The 17,104-nt window shown below is 42.1% G+C and overlaps 1 protein-coding gene across 1 annotated transcript in view; it reads left to right on the plus strand.

The window, feature by feature from the left end:
- Positions 1-17,104, plus strand: part of wscd2 (WSC domain containing 2) — a 40,733-nt gene that overhangs the window by 17,100 nt on the left and 6,529 nt on the right. The window contains exons 4-6 of the mRNA XM_062382196.1: positions 9,238-10,130; positions 13,556-13,670; positions 15,517-15,701. Of these exons, the coding sequence (XP_062238180.1) occupies positions 9,749-10,130; positions 13,556-13,670; positions 15,517-15,701 (682 nt within the window). The 5' untranslated portion in view covers positions 9,238-9,748. The remainder of the gene's footprint in view (positions 1-9,237; positions 10,131-13,555; positions 13,671-15,516; positions 15,702-17,104) is intronic.

The following is a 17,104-nucleotide window of genomic DNA, read 5'->3' on the forward strand; positions in this document are numbered from 1 at the left end:
CTTAATATCACTAATCAGATCTACTCATGTATCGATATAGAGAATACTTCATTTGTTACAGGTGATAAACACAATGATCACAATTTAATGTCTCAATGCAATAATATGATAGCTATCCTAAAATAACATTAAGCATTATTAACCACATTACCAATGATATTTAAGTACAGAAAGAACATCTGTACTTTCTGCCTGGAATCAAATGCTGCAGTTATTATGGGCAGCATCTTAAACAGCCAACAAGTGGTGTTTTTTTTAAACAGAAATCACATGGCGTGATTAAATCAATCTGATGACCTTTGTTTTTTCCAGAATATACAAAAGACTTAACTGTTTTACTAAATATCTTGTGTTTAACGGCCTCACACTGAGACAGCAGCTTGCAGTCTCAGGATCTTGTGTTGTCTGAAGTGATCCCAGCATGTGGTGCTGTGAGCCGGACCCCCCTGCTCCTCCAAACAACATCTTTAGTAGCCTCTCTAATCTAATCCGCTCTTTTCCCAGCTTTGTCGCACACGTACTGAGCTCTCAAGCATTTGCATTGGTGAAAATCTTAAACGCTGAATTGGTTGGCAGTATGAGCTGAAATCCACAATAAATGAATAAGGCCAAGAGGCGTCGGTTTTTCTATGTGAAAATGAGTTCAGTTGTGTAAGATTTACATCTGAGAACAGGCAGAGGTTTACGAGCTGAGAAAGAGCAGGACTCTAACGAGAGGAAACAGAGATTTGATCAATGCTGATCCCTTCAAGCACAACCATGTCTTCGCAGAAAAGGTGTATGGTTCGACTCCACGGAGAGACAACAAAAATTCGAACCTGGATTCATCTGTCCAAAAATCCAAGAGGATTCTCCCTACCCTGTCTAGTGCCCCTGAGCAAGGCACCTTACTCCCCCAACATCTGCTCCCCGTGCGCCGTACATGGCTGCTCACTGCTCTGTGTGTCCTGCACCAGATGGGTTAAAAGCAGCGGTTAAATTTCCCTACAATTGCATGAGTGTGCATGTGCATGTCTTTGGGACAAATAAATGTATCTTAATCTTAAAATCTTCTGGCCAAGTATTTGACTCACAAATCTTTACACAGTTTTGAAATAAATACAAAACGCTCCTGTCTTCCTCTCCCACTGATGAAGGTCATGGAGAAGGTCAGCTGCAGGAAACCGATGCTGGAGGATTCGGCTACTTGCCCGAGGACACTTTAGCAGAGTGGGTGCTCGCAGACACAGGAGCTCACATGCACGTCCCACAGTAGTGTATCTATCTCCCCTCGCTCTCGAATGCGTTTCTGTTCGGCCCATCAGCCCAAAAGGGAATCTATTAATTAGTTCCTCTAATAACAACGCTGATTCTACACGATTATGAAACTACACAACTATTAAATGTAAAATTAAGATACTCCTTTCAGCGATTACACCTAATGGTTTGGTCAATATTTGTGATTTGCTGGAAACTGGAGTTAAGAATTTGCTGCAGTGGGATTTTGAATCATGACTCAGTGCTTTGTGAAGTATGTTATTGAACTATTTCCGAGTATGTGATGAAAAAAATGATACCACCTTTATATTGGTGCTTTGAATCAGCTGTTTTTTTTCGGCATCACAAAAAGCTGTAAACAAAGTTATTCATATATTATCACCTTATGCAATATGCACAGCCTTTGTTATGGCAAACGTACAAAATCAGCATAAGATAACAGATTTATACATTTTGCCTATTTCTGGCCACTTGACGCATCTAAGAGCAATATCTACTCTCTTTTTGTTCTGTCTTTGGCACCCCCCATCATCAGTGCTAAATGTAGCCAATTTTCCTGTGTGCTGATCATTGGGTTTTTTAAATCTGAAATGACACTGAACTGAACATTAAAGTTGCTCATTGTAAAGTCAAAGTAATAGGCTTGATTACAGGAAGGTGTGTCCATCAGCATTCCACGTCCTCTTTTATTCGACTCTTAATATAAAAAACCCTGATCAGAGAGAACGTGGTAGAATCAGAGTGCTGGGTTTCACAGGGAGTCCTGTGCTGGATGTGTTTCAGCTCACAAAACCTGTGCTTACTGACCGTGTGTGGCAACCTGCTCAACATCCTGAGATATGAGACGGATTCCTAAACAGGAAACCGTAATGCAACCAATCACACTTTGCAACCTAACCGCAATCTGTTGTGTGGATTGAGCAAATGTGACAGTGCCTGTTTAATATGACAGTGGTGAACTAGTAGTAAATACGCAGTCAAATTAATGTCAAATATAATGAAAGCAGTTCAAAATATAAGTGAGTAATGCACCCACTCTCTTCTGCTATAGAGGCTTTGAGAAAATTAGGTCATTGTCCAACATGGAAAAAGAAAGTGCCTTGTTCTCAGTTAATAAATAACTGTATTTCGTAGCTGTCACTTGTTAAGATGTGTCTGCCTGTTGAAATTTGCTTCAAGTTCCATACTGAGGCATTTCCTATTTCACCCCCCTCCTCCATCCTTCCTCCTTCTCCTCAACGTCTAAACATTCACAGAGACCCTTCGCAATCCGCTCTTAAGTCTATCCAAGCAGAGAGGAGAGAGATTCACAGCAGAACTGAGCCGGCAGAATTTTCTTTTAATTAAAACCGAGAGGTTGTTTGCGCTCATCGAAGGTGGGAGAGGAGAAGGAGAGAAAACCTCCTTTTCCTCTTTGAGAACCCCCCCCCCCCCCCCCCCCCCCCCCCCGAGCAGCAGATATTCTGTGGCGCTCTGAATGAGGAGCTTTGTCGAAGTTGGATAGTGGAAGACATCATTTGATCTCCCATTGACAGCACCTCCCCGCTGCAGAATAATTGCCTCTTTTATGAAGCCGTTAGAGGGGGACCGATTCAAGTGATTGTTTTTCAAATGTCCAAATGTGGCCAAGTGGGATACAGGATCAGCAGCCACTGAGGGTCGGTCTGAAACGTGCACAGCAGGAATCTGGAAATTAGTGTCTGTTTGGAGCTTAGTGGTGCATCATTAGTATCTGACTGTTACTCCTAAAAGGTTTTTCATCTTTTCACTCCCCAAATGTGGTCTAACGCCCATTTTTCTAATTTGTTCTCTCCTCCCAATCCTTCAGACTTACAAAGAAACTCGAAATTGTCACTTACAACATCATTGCTGATTCAGATTATGTGCAAATGATTTGTCCGGTCATTGTCGCTTTGCTCATGCCTAATTGAACTCTGCTGCTTTGTGTCCACAATCTCAATGGCTGTATTATTCCTTCACTCCCGTTTCCTTTTTGACTGTGTCACTTGCTTATCATGTGGCCCCGGTGGAAATGTCCACGACCATCAGTCACTACATCACTGCTGCTTAACAATACTGTGCACCAGTAAAAGAAGAGGATTACATTATTTTTAGACCCTTTAATTTACCTCTTCTCTTTCAGAGTAAAAAGGTCACCATTGAGCTTAATGGACCATGGAGTATTATCAGGATTACAATGAGCTTTTCCCTGCCATCCTGGGCTTATTCTTTTTAATAGCTTCATAGGTTGTGTTTAAAACTCTTGCTGTGATTGGTCTGGTCAGTCTCTCCAATGCCAAATGGGTCGCTGTCTGTAATTACCACCAGGCTTTGAGAGGGTGTCACAAACACGGCCAACGCTGCAATCACTTAATGACTGTGACTCTGAGTCCTAGAAATGATGTGTCTGTACAACTTAACAGCAATTGCATGCTCTATTCCTTCATTAAGTTAGGAGTTAATCCTGTCATTGTTCATGCTGTGGACCATAAACTGTGTATAAAGATCGATGACAGACAGTTCCCCAAATGAGAAGCCAAAGTGTCTCGATTGCCCCCTGGTGGCTGGCTGTAGTATAGGTCATAAAATCTAGCCTCCTCCATGTTAGTGGATGGGATTAGAGCCAAACAAGAATAAATTGTAAAAGTATGCGCCAGATAAATGAATGTATGTTTAATTATGTGGGTTTAATGTCTGAGTCATGATTGGTCGTGTATATAAAAGAAAGGATTTTTAAAAGGCCACCTTGGTGCCTCTTATACATACAATAATAGACAAATGCAGATGTGTGGGATTCCTGCAGTGTGTGCTATTTAAGTTCTATATCCACTCTCAGTCCCGTCCCGTCCTAAAGTAATGTTTGGCTCCTCCGCAGCTGAAGGAATAAAAAATATGTAGAACCAACAGTGTTTTGACTGTGTAGTTGCGCTGTGCCGATGGATTTGGAGTTTAAAACCCCATATTTTACAATTCACAAAAAAACCTCAGACCGTTTGGTGGTGAAATATGTCTGTCTGCTTTGTTTTTACAGCTGAAAGTGTAAAGGACTGTTTGAACACATTTCTAGCTATAGAGAGTCTCAATAGAGCTTCATAGTATTTGTATTGTCTTACATGGACCTATGCGTGGACCTATGTGGAAATATAAGAAACCTCTTTGCAAATATTCATACAGTCTACTGTTTAGTTAAACTAAACAAAGACTGGTTCAACAGTTTAGTAGTTAGCCTTGAGAGGTTTCATAAATCGAAATAACAAAATATCTTTTAATTGAATCTGAAATGAATCGTATCATTAATCTCTCAGCAGGTCACAATGAGAGCTGTGGTGATGAGATCTAATTATTCGACCAACTGCAGCATAGCTTTGACTATCTGACAGATTACAGAGAACAGATAACCTACGGATAGATAACATACTGCAAACGACAACGCCTGTAATGGAAATCTGTTTTTAGAAACTTAATCTCCTGCTCTGTTAAGTGGCACTTTTAGATGTCAACAATGAGACAGTGACAGTGCATAGTGTCATAGATGGTTCATAATCGCAGGAGAGAGTATAATGAAGAACAATATTCTGCTTTCAGGAGTTTTAAAACTGCTTTACCAGCTTCATATGATCTGTATCTGTTCAGAGACTCAGACACATCATTGTTGTTCAGCTTCCTTCTCAGTGTCCATCTGTAATTAAGCCTATAGGGCAATAAGCCAATCACTGACGCAGGCATGTGAAGCCAGAGCCGCGGTGCATACCATGGTAACTTTTGCCAAATGTTAGCTAAGAAACTGCTTTGGCAGTTTGATAGTGAAGTTACTGGAGGCCGTCATGTTCACACTCGCTCGTTTGCAGAGGTCATGACCTCCTAAGAGTTGGCGTCTGCACTGGGAGGGCCATTTGAACCCGCTCTGCAGAGCAGCAGAAGTTTGGCATGGTGTATTGAGAGTTCTCTTTTTTTGATTTGAGCTGCAGATGTCTTCAGGAACATTTTCTGTTACACCCAGTCCCTCAACGCATTTTTTCCATATTTAATGCATTTGATATATTTAGTCTTTATTCAGAGATGCTCTCAGCACCCTGCTTGCCTTCTGGTGGTTCTGCCTTCTCCTCTGGACCTCTAATGAAGCATTGGGCAACTTCACAAGTACGACGGCACGTAACAGTCTGTGTAAACTTGAACGCAAGCACGGTCAGAGTTATTACCGGGGGAGGAATGTGATCTTTAGTTTGATTTGATTTGACAAACATGGCTAACGTGCACAGGCAGGCCAAACACACCAGGAGAGCGGAAAGACAGGCCCCAGGGTGAGGGGAGGGTCAGGGCTGCTGCTGCTGATGCCGTTAACCCCTCTGCTGCTGAACAGCCCAGCACATCCTACATGTTACAGCACAGTGAAGAACTTTTACCGGATGGGATTGAAGGCTAACAGACGATTTCCTTTCTCACAAATAGCACCGGGGCACCAGATAACCTCTTCTTCCTGCCACTGTTACCCACTGTTTCTGTTACACAAATTTGCGTTTCTTCTATAGGACCCCACTGTTAATGACTATCATTGCGGCTTTCACCATGGAGTAAACATAACCCCACTGACTGTTCACTGTGCTGTTGCTTTCCTGTACTTTTATCACTGTGAAAACACAGCAACCAAAACAAACTGTGGGGGAGATTTGCTCTGGAGATTCAGAGGTCTAGCAGTTAAAATACATCATTCGGGTTGTGGTGAGGAAAAATATTTTTTGGCAACAGGAAGATAGGGCAAAGGAAGTTGATCATATCAGCAGGACCCAGTAATAAAAGTGAATATTTTATCTTCTTCATTAAAATATCCACCCCCTAAATATCAGGCCTCTAGATTTCATCCCTGTTGATATTTTTAGGAGATAAAACTTAATACCAGCAACATTTATCATTGTATTTTTCCATCTTGCATAAAGTTTCCTTTTTGTATAACCTCCTATCACATTATCTGTCGTCTCAGTGTTGTTCTTTATTCAACCTAGAACAAATAGAGCACCTTGTGATTTTAATGACCAGAGTTCGTCTTGTAGTTGCTCTATCGATGGTCGCATGACGGATGTGAAGAATTTTTATGGATGACCGAGAGGTAGAGCTGCCTGTTGAGCTGCTTGCCAACGATTAACTATGATGGTTCCTCCCCTGAATCCACTCTGATTAAATATTTGCCGGCTCATTAAATATGAATGTGAATTAAAGGTCAACCTGTGTTTTCATGTCAACTCCACCTAAGTGACTGCTGTGGTCTCTCGTCTGCTGCATTTCCTCCTCCTCCTCCTCCTCCTCCTCCTCCTCCTCCTCCTCGGTCTGTTTACTAGAGTCATTCCTGATTTTCATCTTCTGCTTTCTGTGAAGTTCACCTACCGGCTTCAGGGAGAACAGTTACCTCCACAAAGGAGGTTATGTTTTCATTGATGTATTGGTTGGTCTCTCTGTCAGCAGGCTTACTCAAAAACAAGAAAAACTATATCAGGCATATTTAGGGCACTGATATTTATTAGTTTGTAATATGTGGCTGATCCAAATGAAAATCTGGTTAGGGAATTTTAATGTGGGTCATAAAGGGGCTGTTGGCTCTCGGCAGTGACGTACTATTGAAAAGATTGGCCATGAAATCTTGTGAACATATTCAACCGTATTAACTTTTCAGATCTCTTCCCTATTCATCGAGTGTCATCACCAATAGACATTTGAATTGACCTGACACTGGAGAACCAGTATAAACCTGTTTCATTTCACCTCACACAACATGAAGGAGCCACTCAGTTGCAACAAGTCTATATATCCACTCTCCAGTTTTTGTCATTTGAACTTTCAAATTCTCAATGAGTAGAGTTCAATTTCATCTTCGTAAGTAGGAGGATTATGAATTATTGAGTACCAGCAATTAACCTGTGTGGCTCCATTACACGTGTAAGACCCAGTAGGTGTGGTATGTGCTGCCTCTTTATATCTCCATCGGTTCATCCTTATAAACCTCTTTACTAAGCTCTTAGAATAAGAGCACCTTACTAATGTTTAGCTTTATCTTCCATCACACGACCTGTGCAATCAGCTTTGCTCTCTCTTTGCTCGTGACCTTCTAGCCTCTGAATCATATGGTTGACCAGCACATGTTTAACGTTCCCATCCAGTGCATCAGGAGTAAGAAGCCTGCTGAGATCTGCATTTTTTTTTTATATCTAGACCTTGTGACCATGTAGGCAACCTAACCTAGATATGATACAGTCTCTCTAAGGCAAATGACTTATTCATATTGAAACAAAGACTAGCTTGTTGGAGAGTAACTGTATGTCATTCGCCTTGAAATATGACTAATTTATTCATCGAAAAGGAGCAAAGATACTGAGCCAAGGAGTCGCTTTTCAATATTGTTCCTTCAGCTGTGAAGCTATATAAAAAACAATATATAGAATTATTATACTCTGTAACTACATTCTTATTAATCACTCTGTGTTAAGAGGCCGCACGTGGGAATGACGAGCACTGAGATGCATTGACATTTAAGACAGTGATGTCAAAAGTAACAGTCTGTGAAAAATGAGTGGAAAAGGCCCAATGCCACACTTGTTTACATTCCTTGAAATGTAAAGCTTGAGCCTGCAGCTAAATTAACTCAGCTTAGCATAAAGACTCAGAAGGAAATAATCAGAAATGCTATGACAACATCTATAAACACCACGGTTATTCTGATATTTTGGTATGTTGCCTGTTGCGGGGACCAAGACAACCTAGAAAACCTGGTGGCCGGCCCTAGTACATGTCATAAATCCATCCGCCTCCATGTTAGTAGATGGGACATGGACAAATACAATTAAAAAACATATTTTTTTTCAACCCCAGTCGTGTGATTTATATCGTTTTCTGTGACCTTTTGATTCATCGGCAGCAACATCCTTCATTTATACGCCAGAACACTGTGTTTGAACATTAGTTTAAATGCAGACAAAGACATCAGTAATGTAAGAAGTGGGTGAACAAGATACAAGGTCAAAGTTTTGAGAAGTCAGACAGGATGAGGATTGTCTTTGTGCCCAGATGCTGTAGGTTGAAACACGTCAGCAGAACGTGATCCCTTTCTCCTTGAGGGTCCCAGACTCCTCCCAGACAAGCGGAGGGAAAGGTAGAGGGGGGCGGAAAGCCGAGGGTGGCCATTGAGGTTTCAGGTGACAGGTATTCTGCAGTTTTGTCCGAAGGCAGACAGAAAGCCACAGGGGCGAGCGTCACCTTGAATGTTCAGGGAAAGTTCCCTGACCTCGAAGAGTGTAGCCTTACCTTCCAATTGTAGCCTCCTGGGTTGGTCCATGAACAGAGACTCCTTTGACTGAGGCTCCTGACAGAATGCAAAGTCCAGATTCAGCCATTAGGAAAAATGCCATAATCAAAGTTAACATTTAAATATAATTAGAATAAGAAAAAGACAATTTGTTCTAGATTTGATGAATGAGTGAACTTGACTTAACCTCACTTGAGCACGTTTGCCTTTTTTTATGTCACAGATATTTACATTAATTATTATCTTGAATGATGTCTGTCATTTCCCACACTCATTAGTTCCCAGAGACATCGAAGAGAAGAACATTGTTTCTGTTTTTCTCCTCTCAGCTTCATCTAATTAATTTCAGATAATGAGGAACCGTCTGACTGTTTGCCAACCAACTGAAATCCTTTTCCAGATACTTGATGGCTTTTAATCCAATTTTTTGTTTTGCTTTTCTAATATCCCTGTGTTCTTAATATTGTGCGTTTGACACAATACACAGAAGTGAGGAAAATTCACAAGAAACGTCAACAAAACTATAATAGAGTCTTACATTTTGGATCAGTTTAGATTTAGTAGTCTTCATTCTGATGTAACTTGCTTGTTTTATCTCTCATTTTCCACATGTGATAACATTTACACAGATGTGTAACTTTTCTTTCTTTTGTGTGCGCTTCTCGTGTGTGTGTGTGTATTTACTCCAGATGGTGAGTCACGCCCTCTCTCTCCCGGATCGTCTGAGTGAATAGTCGTCTGCACAAAGGTGAAAGGATCTGAGCTCAGCTGGTAAAGAAAGCCTTCTTCCCTCTGCTCAGCGTGGGAGAAAGTGCAGCAGCGCAGCTGGTGTGGCATCTCTGTGGGCTGATAACTGGAGTGAGAGCCGTGTGGAGCGATCATCTTTCACGAGGAGACGCTCACCTTTCATGCTGTGGCCCTGGAGCCGGCTCTCCGGGCTGGACTGTCAGCAGGAACGCAGAGAGAGACTCTGATGTGGACACGATCAGCAGGGCTGCACAGTGCACCAGTGTAAAGCATCTTTCATTCGACCGCAGAGGCACACATGAGAGAATAGTCATGCTATTGTCTGGATGACCTTGCACAGGATTGAGATACTCTTAATTTTTGTTGGTGCCCAGTGGGGCTGTTTGGTGGATTCTTCTGCTTTATGAGTTTTCATCACTGTGAGAGGGTCTCTGAGAGGCAGGGGGAGGCAGCATGGCCAAGGCTCTGCTGAAGATACAGCGCTATTTCCGCAGGAAACCTGTCCGATTTTTCTCCCTCATCCTCCTCTATCTGACCGCCGGGAGCCTCGTCTTCCTGCACTCTGGCTTCGTCGGGGACAGCGGCCCTGGGGGCAGAGGGAGCCGGGACACTGTGGCAGTTGCAGAGATGGGCAGCCGGACTTCATCATCAGACACTCGAGGGCACACCATCACGGGTAGAGTGTTTAAAGAGACGCGCAAGTCTGGCCGGAGGTTTGGCCCCCCCTGGATGAAGAAAAGGAGCCAGGAGAGAGAGGTCAGGGGGGGAGACTACACCAGCAACTGGAACCGTGCACTTAAAGGACGCAATGCCAAAGACATGGACGATGGAAGAGGTGGGTTGAACAGATACTCCATATTTTGCTGTCGCAGGGATAATGTTCTCAGTTTGTCAGCGTCCCAAATTCAACATTGGAGCTCTGTAAGATCTTCTCACACATCTCCAAACTCATAATAATTGGGCTCCTAGTGGAGGCCCCGGGCTTCTCTTACACAAAACATTTTCTGGAAAAGTATCAGATATCTAATTAATAGATATTCCAAATACCAAGGAAAAAAAAAAGTTTCATCTGACAAAATAATCCAATAGAATAAAACAAACAATCGCAACTTTGAAACATTAATGAAAACTCACTGAGCGACGCTGAGCTCCTGTGTGAATCATTATTGTGACAATCATTATAGGCTAATAACGTCCAGATGTTTCTGTCCAAGCTGCTAATTAGAATACTCAACAAATGATATGAATTCTAAAAACCTGTCACTGGCAAACAGGCGGCTTGTTTCCCTCCAGCACGCCACGCTGATACCAAAGTATTCTCTGACTACAAACGGCTCCATTCTTATAAGCGAGAAGTTGTAATTGGTCACATATGAAATCTTTAGAGTGGAGTGAGCTGATGATTATGATTAAGTCCCCTGGCCTTTCTCTGTGTAAATTCAGCCATCTCACACTCTCAACCTTCAACAGCCCACGTCGGCCATTAAAGGTTAACACATAAACTCTAGCATTGACTTCAAATCAGAGATGGATTTGAAAACATAAGTGGGAGGAGTCTGTGTCCAGAGCTGACGTCTCTGACCTTGAATGAAACAAAGGGCCCTCGGTAGTTTCTCCTTTATTAATGAAACTTGATCCAATAAGAAAATTTGATTTACTCTTGACTCACTTCTTCCCTCAACATCTCTGCTCTTCTTTCTCTCTCCACTGAAGAAAATGTACTGATACAGGATTGGCCCCTAAAGAGTGTTAAAGAGTGTATGCATATATTTAATTGTTAAATAATTTCTGATGCATTAACAATAACAGATAAAATGAGATGGAACTAATTTTACCACACACACACACACACAAACACACACAAAGCAAGTAGAAGCATGGTCTGGCATGAAATGGAAAGACTCAAAGTAGAAAAGACTCCACTTGTCACTGAGCAAATAAACTTGCTTAGCTTTCCAGCACTCATCTTACATAATGTAATTCCTCCTGTCATGGGAATGTGGGAAAAATGCTGTAGATATCACATTTAATCCACGAGCAGATAAATAAAACCTGACGTGTCTTCCAAAGGGAAATGGAAAAAATATTTCCTTCTCTCAGAGACATGTGTTACGCGTTCCTGCTTTAGATATTTATGTTTCATTCCATGTTTTGCACAGTTGAACAACAGCAAGAATCTAGAAATGTGAAATACATATTTAGTGGTTTACTGTTGTGAAAGTATATGAGAATGTAGAAACAATAGATAACTTTTATTATCACTCATGATTGGAGGTGGAGCTAAGATAACTGTATAATGTACTGCAGGGACGTTTAACGAAGTATGAGTATGAAGTTTGGGAGAGGCCGCTGAAAAAGGGTTGGCTGTGGTTAAAAGGGGGAGAGGAGGTGGAAGCCAGGAGGGAGTGGGCAGTGACTGTGGCCACAGCTGCCGACCCATCAACTAGAGAGAGTCGTGGTTTAGGGTAGAAACACTTCAACTGGGCTGTGACCTATAATTTGGAGGGCATCCAATACATATCTTCAAAAAATCTTGATTTACTTTTTTTACTTTTTAAATGTGAAGTTCAAACTTCATTTTTCTCTGAACCTCACAAATGTCATGTAGCCAATAGTGTTTTAGAAACAGTTCTTTATTCTACAAATGAGAAACACGCTGAACTGGTAAAGTGTTTCAGAAAGATCTCTACTGGTTACTGGTTTGAGAGATTATGGTCATTCATCCATAACATCTGAAAATAGAGACTGAACATCTATTAATAATTGTGATTTTCACTATAGCTCCACTGTGACTTTACGTGGGCTGCTGGTTTCCCTGCAGACTGCAGCACAGGCAGGAGAATCTGGACTGTACATTAATATGAGACGTGCTGTAAGTGTCACTGACTGCTGCACGCTCTGTGCGATGAGTTTAACCCGCGCTCCTCTGCAACAGACTTCCACCTCTCTGAGCCCGAGGAGAATCAAACCTACAGAGAGAATAAATAAGTGGTTCGGTTACAGACTGGTTTACAGAACTAAGTGTTTCTAACCACGACACTGCTGATCTTTTGGGCAATTCAACGCCTTGAAAACATCAAGTTTTCTGAAAACGCTATAACCTCACAGGACTGCAGCTAAACGTGATGATGGAGTAATTAACAGCTTCAAAGCATTCGTTAACTGTTATACATTCAGAGCTGCTCATTGCTGTGAAGTCTTAGCTAGCCCAGAATCAGCTATGAGGTTTTTTTCTCCTCCTCCTCTTCCTCCTCCTCCTCTCTCTGCAAATGTGCTCATTCTCTCTGGCTGTGAATTTCATTGGAGGGAATATTGCAGCATAAGATGAAAGCATGGATCTGCACTGTGCGGTGCAAGCACACAAGCACACTGTACTGAAAGAGCAGACCAGAGAGAGAATACACCTGAAAGCCTCCTGATTAGTGTCATTATACTTTTAATAAGTCCTTGGGTATAAGGAGGTTGTTGTAGAAAGTTGATTAATATGGTTAAATTAAGTAAATTAATAATCCCACATCAGCTAATAATCATACGGACAAATCCGATGCATCTGCTGCTCATCCCTGAGCCTCGCGTCCTGCTGAGCTGAGAGTATTGTATCTGCAGCATTTCCCCTCATCCTAAAGCAGATTATTTTACATCTACAACAATAGTAAGGAGGAAGATTAAAGCTGAGTCCTCATCTGAAACGCAGGCACACAATTAAAGTAATGCAGGGGACTAGTACTCCATGCCCCCTCCCTCCACCACCACATCCATTTAGCTATTAACAGAGGCTCAGAGGGGTAATGGCAGTGCACAGATGGCGAGAGGTTTGTTTGTTGAAGGTACAGCATGAGCCCGGGTGGCGCGCTCTTGACAGGGGAGCAGTGTTTTTAATGAGGAGCCGTGGAGGGGCTGCTGTATACTCCTCTGCAGAGGTTCACTGAAGCCCCACCTCCCCACACACACACATGTGAAAAATGCAGAGCGGTGACTGCTACTAACTTACAGGCCACTAGAAGGGGTTGTGTGTCTGCATAAATAAATAAAGGCTCCTGCCCCAGTTTGGATGCCTCATGGGCCTTGTTACTACTCTGTGTATGAGGATACCACTGCTGATAGTATTCACTTTTCGCACACTCACTTTTCTAAGATCAAACAGCTTTTTCAGACATTATTTTGACTGCAGCGCAGGATTAACTCCACACATGTCTTTTGTGTGTTATCAGTAAGAGTTCCTCCCTGGGTACACGACTAACATGTTTCTCTCTCTTTCAGCGAAGTACAGCGGCTGCTACGTGGATGACACAACGAAGCGAGCGCTGAGAGGGGTTTCCTTCTTCGACTACAAAAAAATGACTGTATTCCGTTGCCAGGACAACTGTGCTGAAAGGTATAATAGCAGAGAGACAGCAAAAAACACTCGTCCACTAGACATTCCTCATTTTTCAACTCCTTATGCTCACTGAGATTTAAAGTAGGGCCTGTAAAAAAAATCTTGTATAGAAATATTCAAAGCAAAGTGTTTCCTTCATTTTTAATCTTTTTTTGAGCCACAATGATATTATAGATGTAATCACTCAGTCAGTGTTGTCAGAGATATGAGCTCCAGCTTATAAATTCATGTGATGGATATTAAGTCAGAGTCTTAAATTGCACTAAACGTAATGGAAATGTTAACGTTCCTGTACGTGACCAGGACAACTGGGCAAAGTATAACTGCTGATGAAGATAATGAGATGTAATAGAAACTTTTCTAGGTGGTCAATCATTAGTTGTATTATCATATCTGAAAACTACTGAAGTATATAATGGCTATCTGAACAAAATAAGAATCATCAAGCAAGCATTAACCAAAAGATGATATGCTAATAACCAGCCTTTCCTCCCATGTCATTGCTTATTCACATTCAAACATAGAATTGAAATCACAAAGTTTTAAAAGTTAGATTATGACACCAGCCAACTCACTAGTCAAGGCCACATTACATAATGAAAATTCATGAAAAACAGATACATGTATATAGGCTCCACTTTATCTCTCGGCTCCACTCCTCCATGTTTCCTCACATCCTGTCTTCTCCTCTCTGCGACCGCACCATCCTCCTCTCACCTCTCTTTCCTCCCTGCGGAAAACCAGCGACGGCTCCATCGAATGCATTGAATCACACACATCACTTATTCACAGAGCGAGGAATAGGAACAGGGAGAGATGCTTGTTTTCTCCTCCTCCTCCTCCTCGCAGCCAGTTGCCCTTGCCACAATGGGTTTATGAAAACAGACAAACAAATGAGGGCAACCGCACTGAGGTCTGGGTCTAATTGCGCCTAAAAAGTGTGGAGTCAAATCCTCCTTGAAGCAAAAGCAGGGAGGTCTTGTGTGATGGATTAAACTACACTTAATTATAATTGGGTTTACTTCAGAGCCTCACAGCATGTGCTACTCTCATTTCAATGACCAAAGAGAGAGATGCTGTTTCAACGTTTGTGTTTTCATATTTCCCTCAACATGCTCGATGCGTCATTTGTTCATTTTGAGTCACCGTGCCGGCGACAGTCCGTGACCAGAGGCATTATGTCTGCAGGTTGTCCGTCCCACTCTTCTGAAGACAAAATCTCAACAGAGCCTCGAGGGAATTTCTTTCAATTTGGTTCAAACATTGAGTTTGACTCAAGGATAATCTAATTACATTCTGGTGGTTGAAGGTTGAGCTTACAAATCACATGTTTTGCCTTGTGAGTGACACATCAGCAACGTCTTCACATTGGGTACAAATGTTTAGTTTGATTTGAGAATGAACTGATTACAATTTGGTGGTCAAGGGTCAAACCCTTTTTTTTAACCTGGGAACGTGTTATTTTAAAATCACCTTGATAGAATAATTTATAATTTGGCAGACACTCACAGATTATCTGATTAGGTTCGGGTGGTCTCAAGACTGCTTTTATGTTATTTCTTCATTTGGACACAAAGATGACCTTCAAATTAAATACATTGCAGTGATCAAAGGTGAAAGGTCATGGTGATGTCATATGAGACTGAAAAAAATGATCTAGAAAGAAACTGGAATCTCGGAGTCATACAACACAGGGCGGTAGCTATAATTTTTGATTACAGCGTTCCAGGTGTTAAGAATTTTAAAGTGTACTGATATGTAAAGGATTAAGAAACACAATGAAGGCTGAGAATAATCATTGGAACCTTCCTCTCTTCCTTTTATTTCCCTCTCTTTCTTCCAGGGGTTACATGTACGCAGGCCTGGAGTTTGGAGCCGAGTGCTACTGTGGTCACAAGATCCAGGCGCCCAACACTTCAGAGAGCGAATGCAGCATGGAGTGTAAAGGAGAGAAGAGCAGCCTGTGCGGCGGAGCCAACCGCCTGTCCATCTATAGGCTGGAGCTGAGCCAGGAGTCAGCGCGCCGCTGTGAGTCTGACACCCCCCCTCCCACACACACCCCCACCCCAAGGTCATTAAGTCAACGGGAAGCTGGCACATTTGAAATGTGAAGAATGAATTTTTCACACGATTTGTAAAAACATTTGAGATTACTTGATTGTAGCAAGACCTGAGCATTCTGGGTAACTGACGGTAATGAAGGACGTAGCCTGGCTGCTTTTAGGGAAAGAGATTGGTTTTATTTTTTGGGTTAATGCCACAGTTGAGTTCCGTCTGCTATCTGGTGTTTACCTCTGTCCCCAGAGAGCTGTTCCATCTCTGAAACCTGACCAGCCGTCGCCTGCATTCTGAGCACTCGCTGCCTGCCAACAGGAAGTGAAGTGAATAGAGGAAGGGCCGATTATCAGAAGTGAAAAAGATCTGTGCGAAGAGATAGTTAAAAGCTTTTCGAGGTTCCTCGGGTATTTTCAAGTGTCAGATTCTAGGAAGTCCCGTTCACAAGGTGATGAAACTTCACCTTTTCTTTCTTCCCTTTTCTCCGCAGCTGCTTAGTTCTTTAGAAATAAGGTGATGTGAAAAATTGAGGGTTAGTATCTCTGGCAAATATTTACCTCCAACAAGGAGCTTATGTTTTCACTCCTAACAAAAAAGTAACAAATGGATTGCCTTGAAACTTGGTAGAGGGATGTGATATGAGTCCGGGAAGAAGCCGTTGAAATTGTTTTGCATATCGGCAGGTGAATCTGAGAATTATTTAAAACCTTTTTTACCTTAACTGTCTTTAACGATGTGCATATGGCGTTTTTTAATACACTTTTCTGTTTTCTCAGAGAATAATGAATGCATCTTGATGGAAATAAATCAGGCATGTTAATGGAATGATATTTAAGCTGTGCTTATTTAGATCTAGTGAATTCGAAAGTGTCTTCATGAGGGGACTGTTGGGCCTTGTATGCTTCCTGCCGAGTGGAACTCTAGTTCTTAGACATAATCTGTTCATATGAAAGGTTCAAGTCAGTTAATACATCTCTGGTGACTTGTTAAGTGCGCTCGAGCCGTGATGGTCACTTCTTATTTTCCCATTTCAGTTCAGTTCAGTGTTGTTTGTTTATTATTATATTCATTTCTCCTTTTTTTTCCTGGTTTGGCTTCAGTCAGACTGCTGAGTCCGGTCTTCGTGTTCGTGTCTTCACCTCTGACCCTGATCTCTGTCATGTGAGGCCCTCTCGGAACATAAGAGAGGAAATGCAGCCAAAGTGTCGAGGTGGCAGTTTTGTGGGTTTAGTGACGATCACGCTCACATGACGGAGTGTTTTCAGAACAAATCAACTGTTGTGAACATTCTGCATTTATTTCATACACCGCGCGGTTGCCACACGGCGCTGCTGAAGAGCGCTTGATCCCACGCATTTCACGCAGCTCTGTGTTTG

Source organism: Platichthys flesus, chromosome 3 (genome assembly GCF_949316205.1).
Source record: "Platichthys flesus chromosome 3, fPlaFle2.1, whole genome shotgun sequence".
Classification (NCBI taxonomy): domain Eukaryota; kingdom Metazoa; phylum Chordata; class Actinopteri; order Pleuronectiformes; family Pleuronectidae; genus Platichthys; species Platichthys flesus.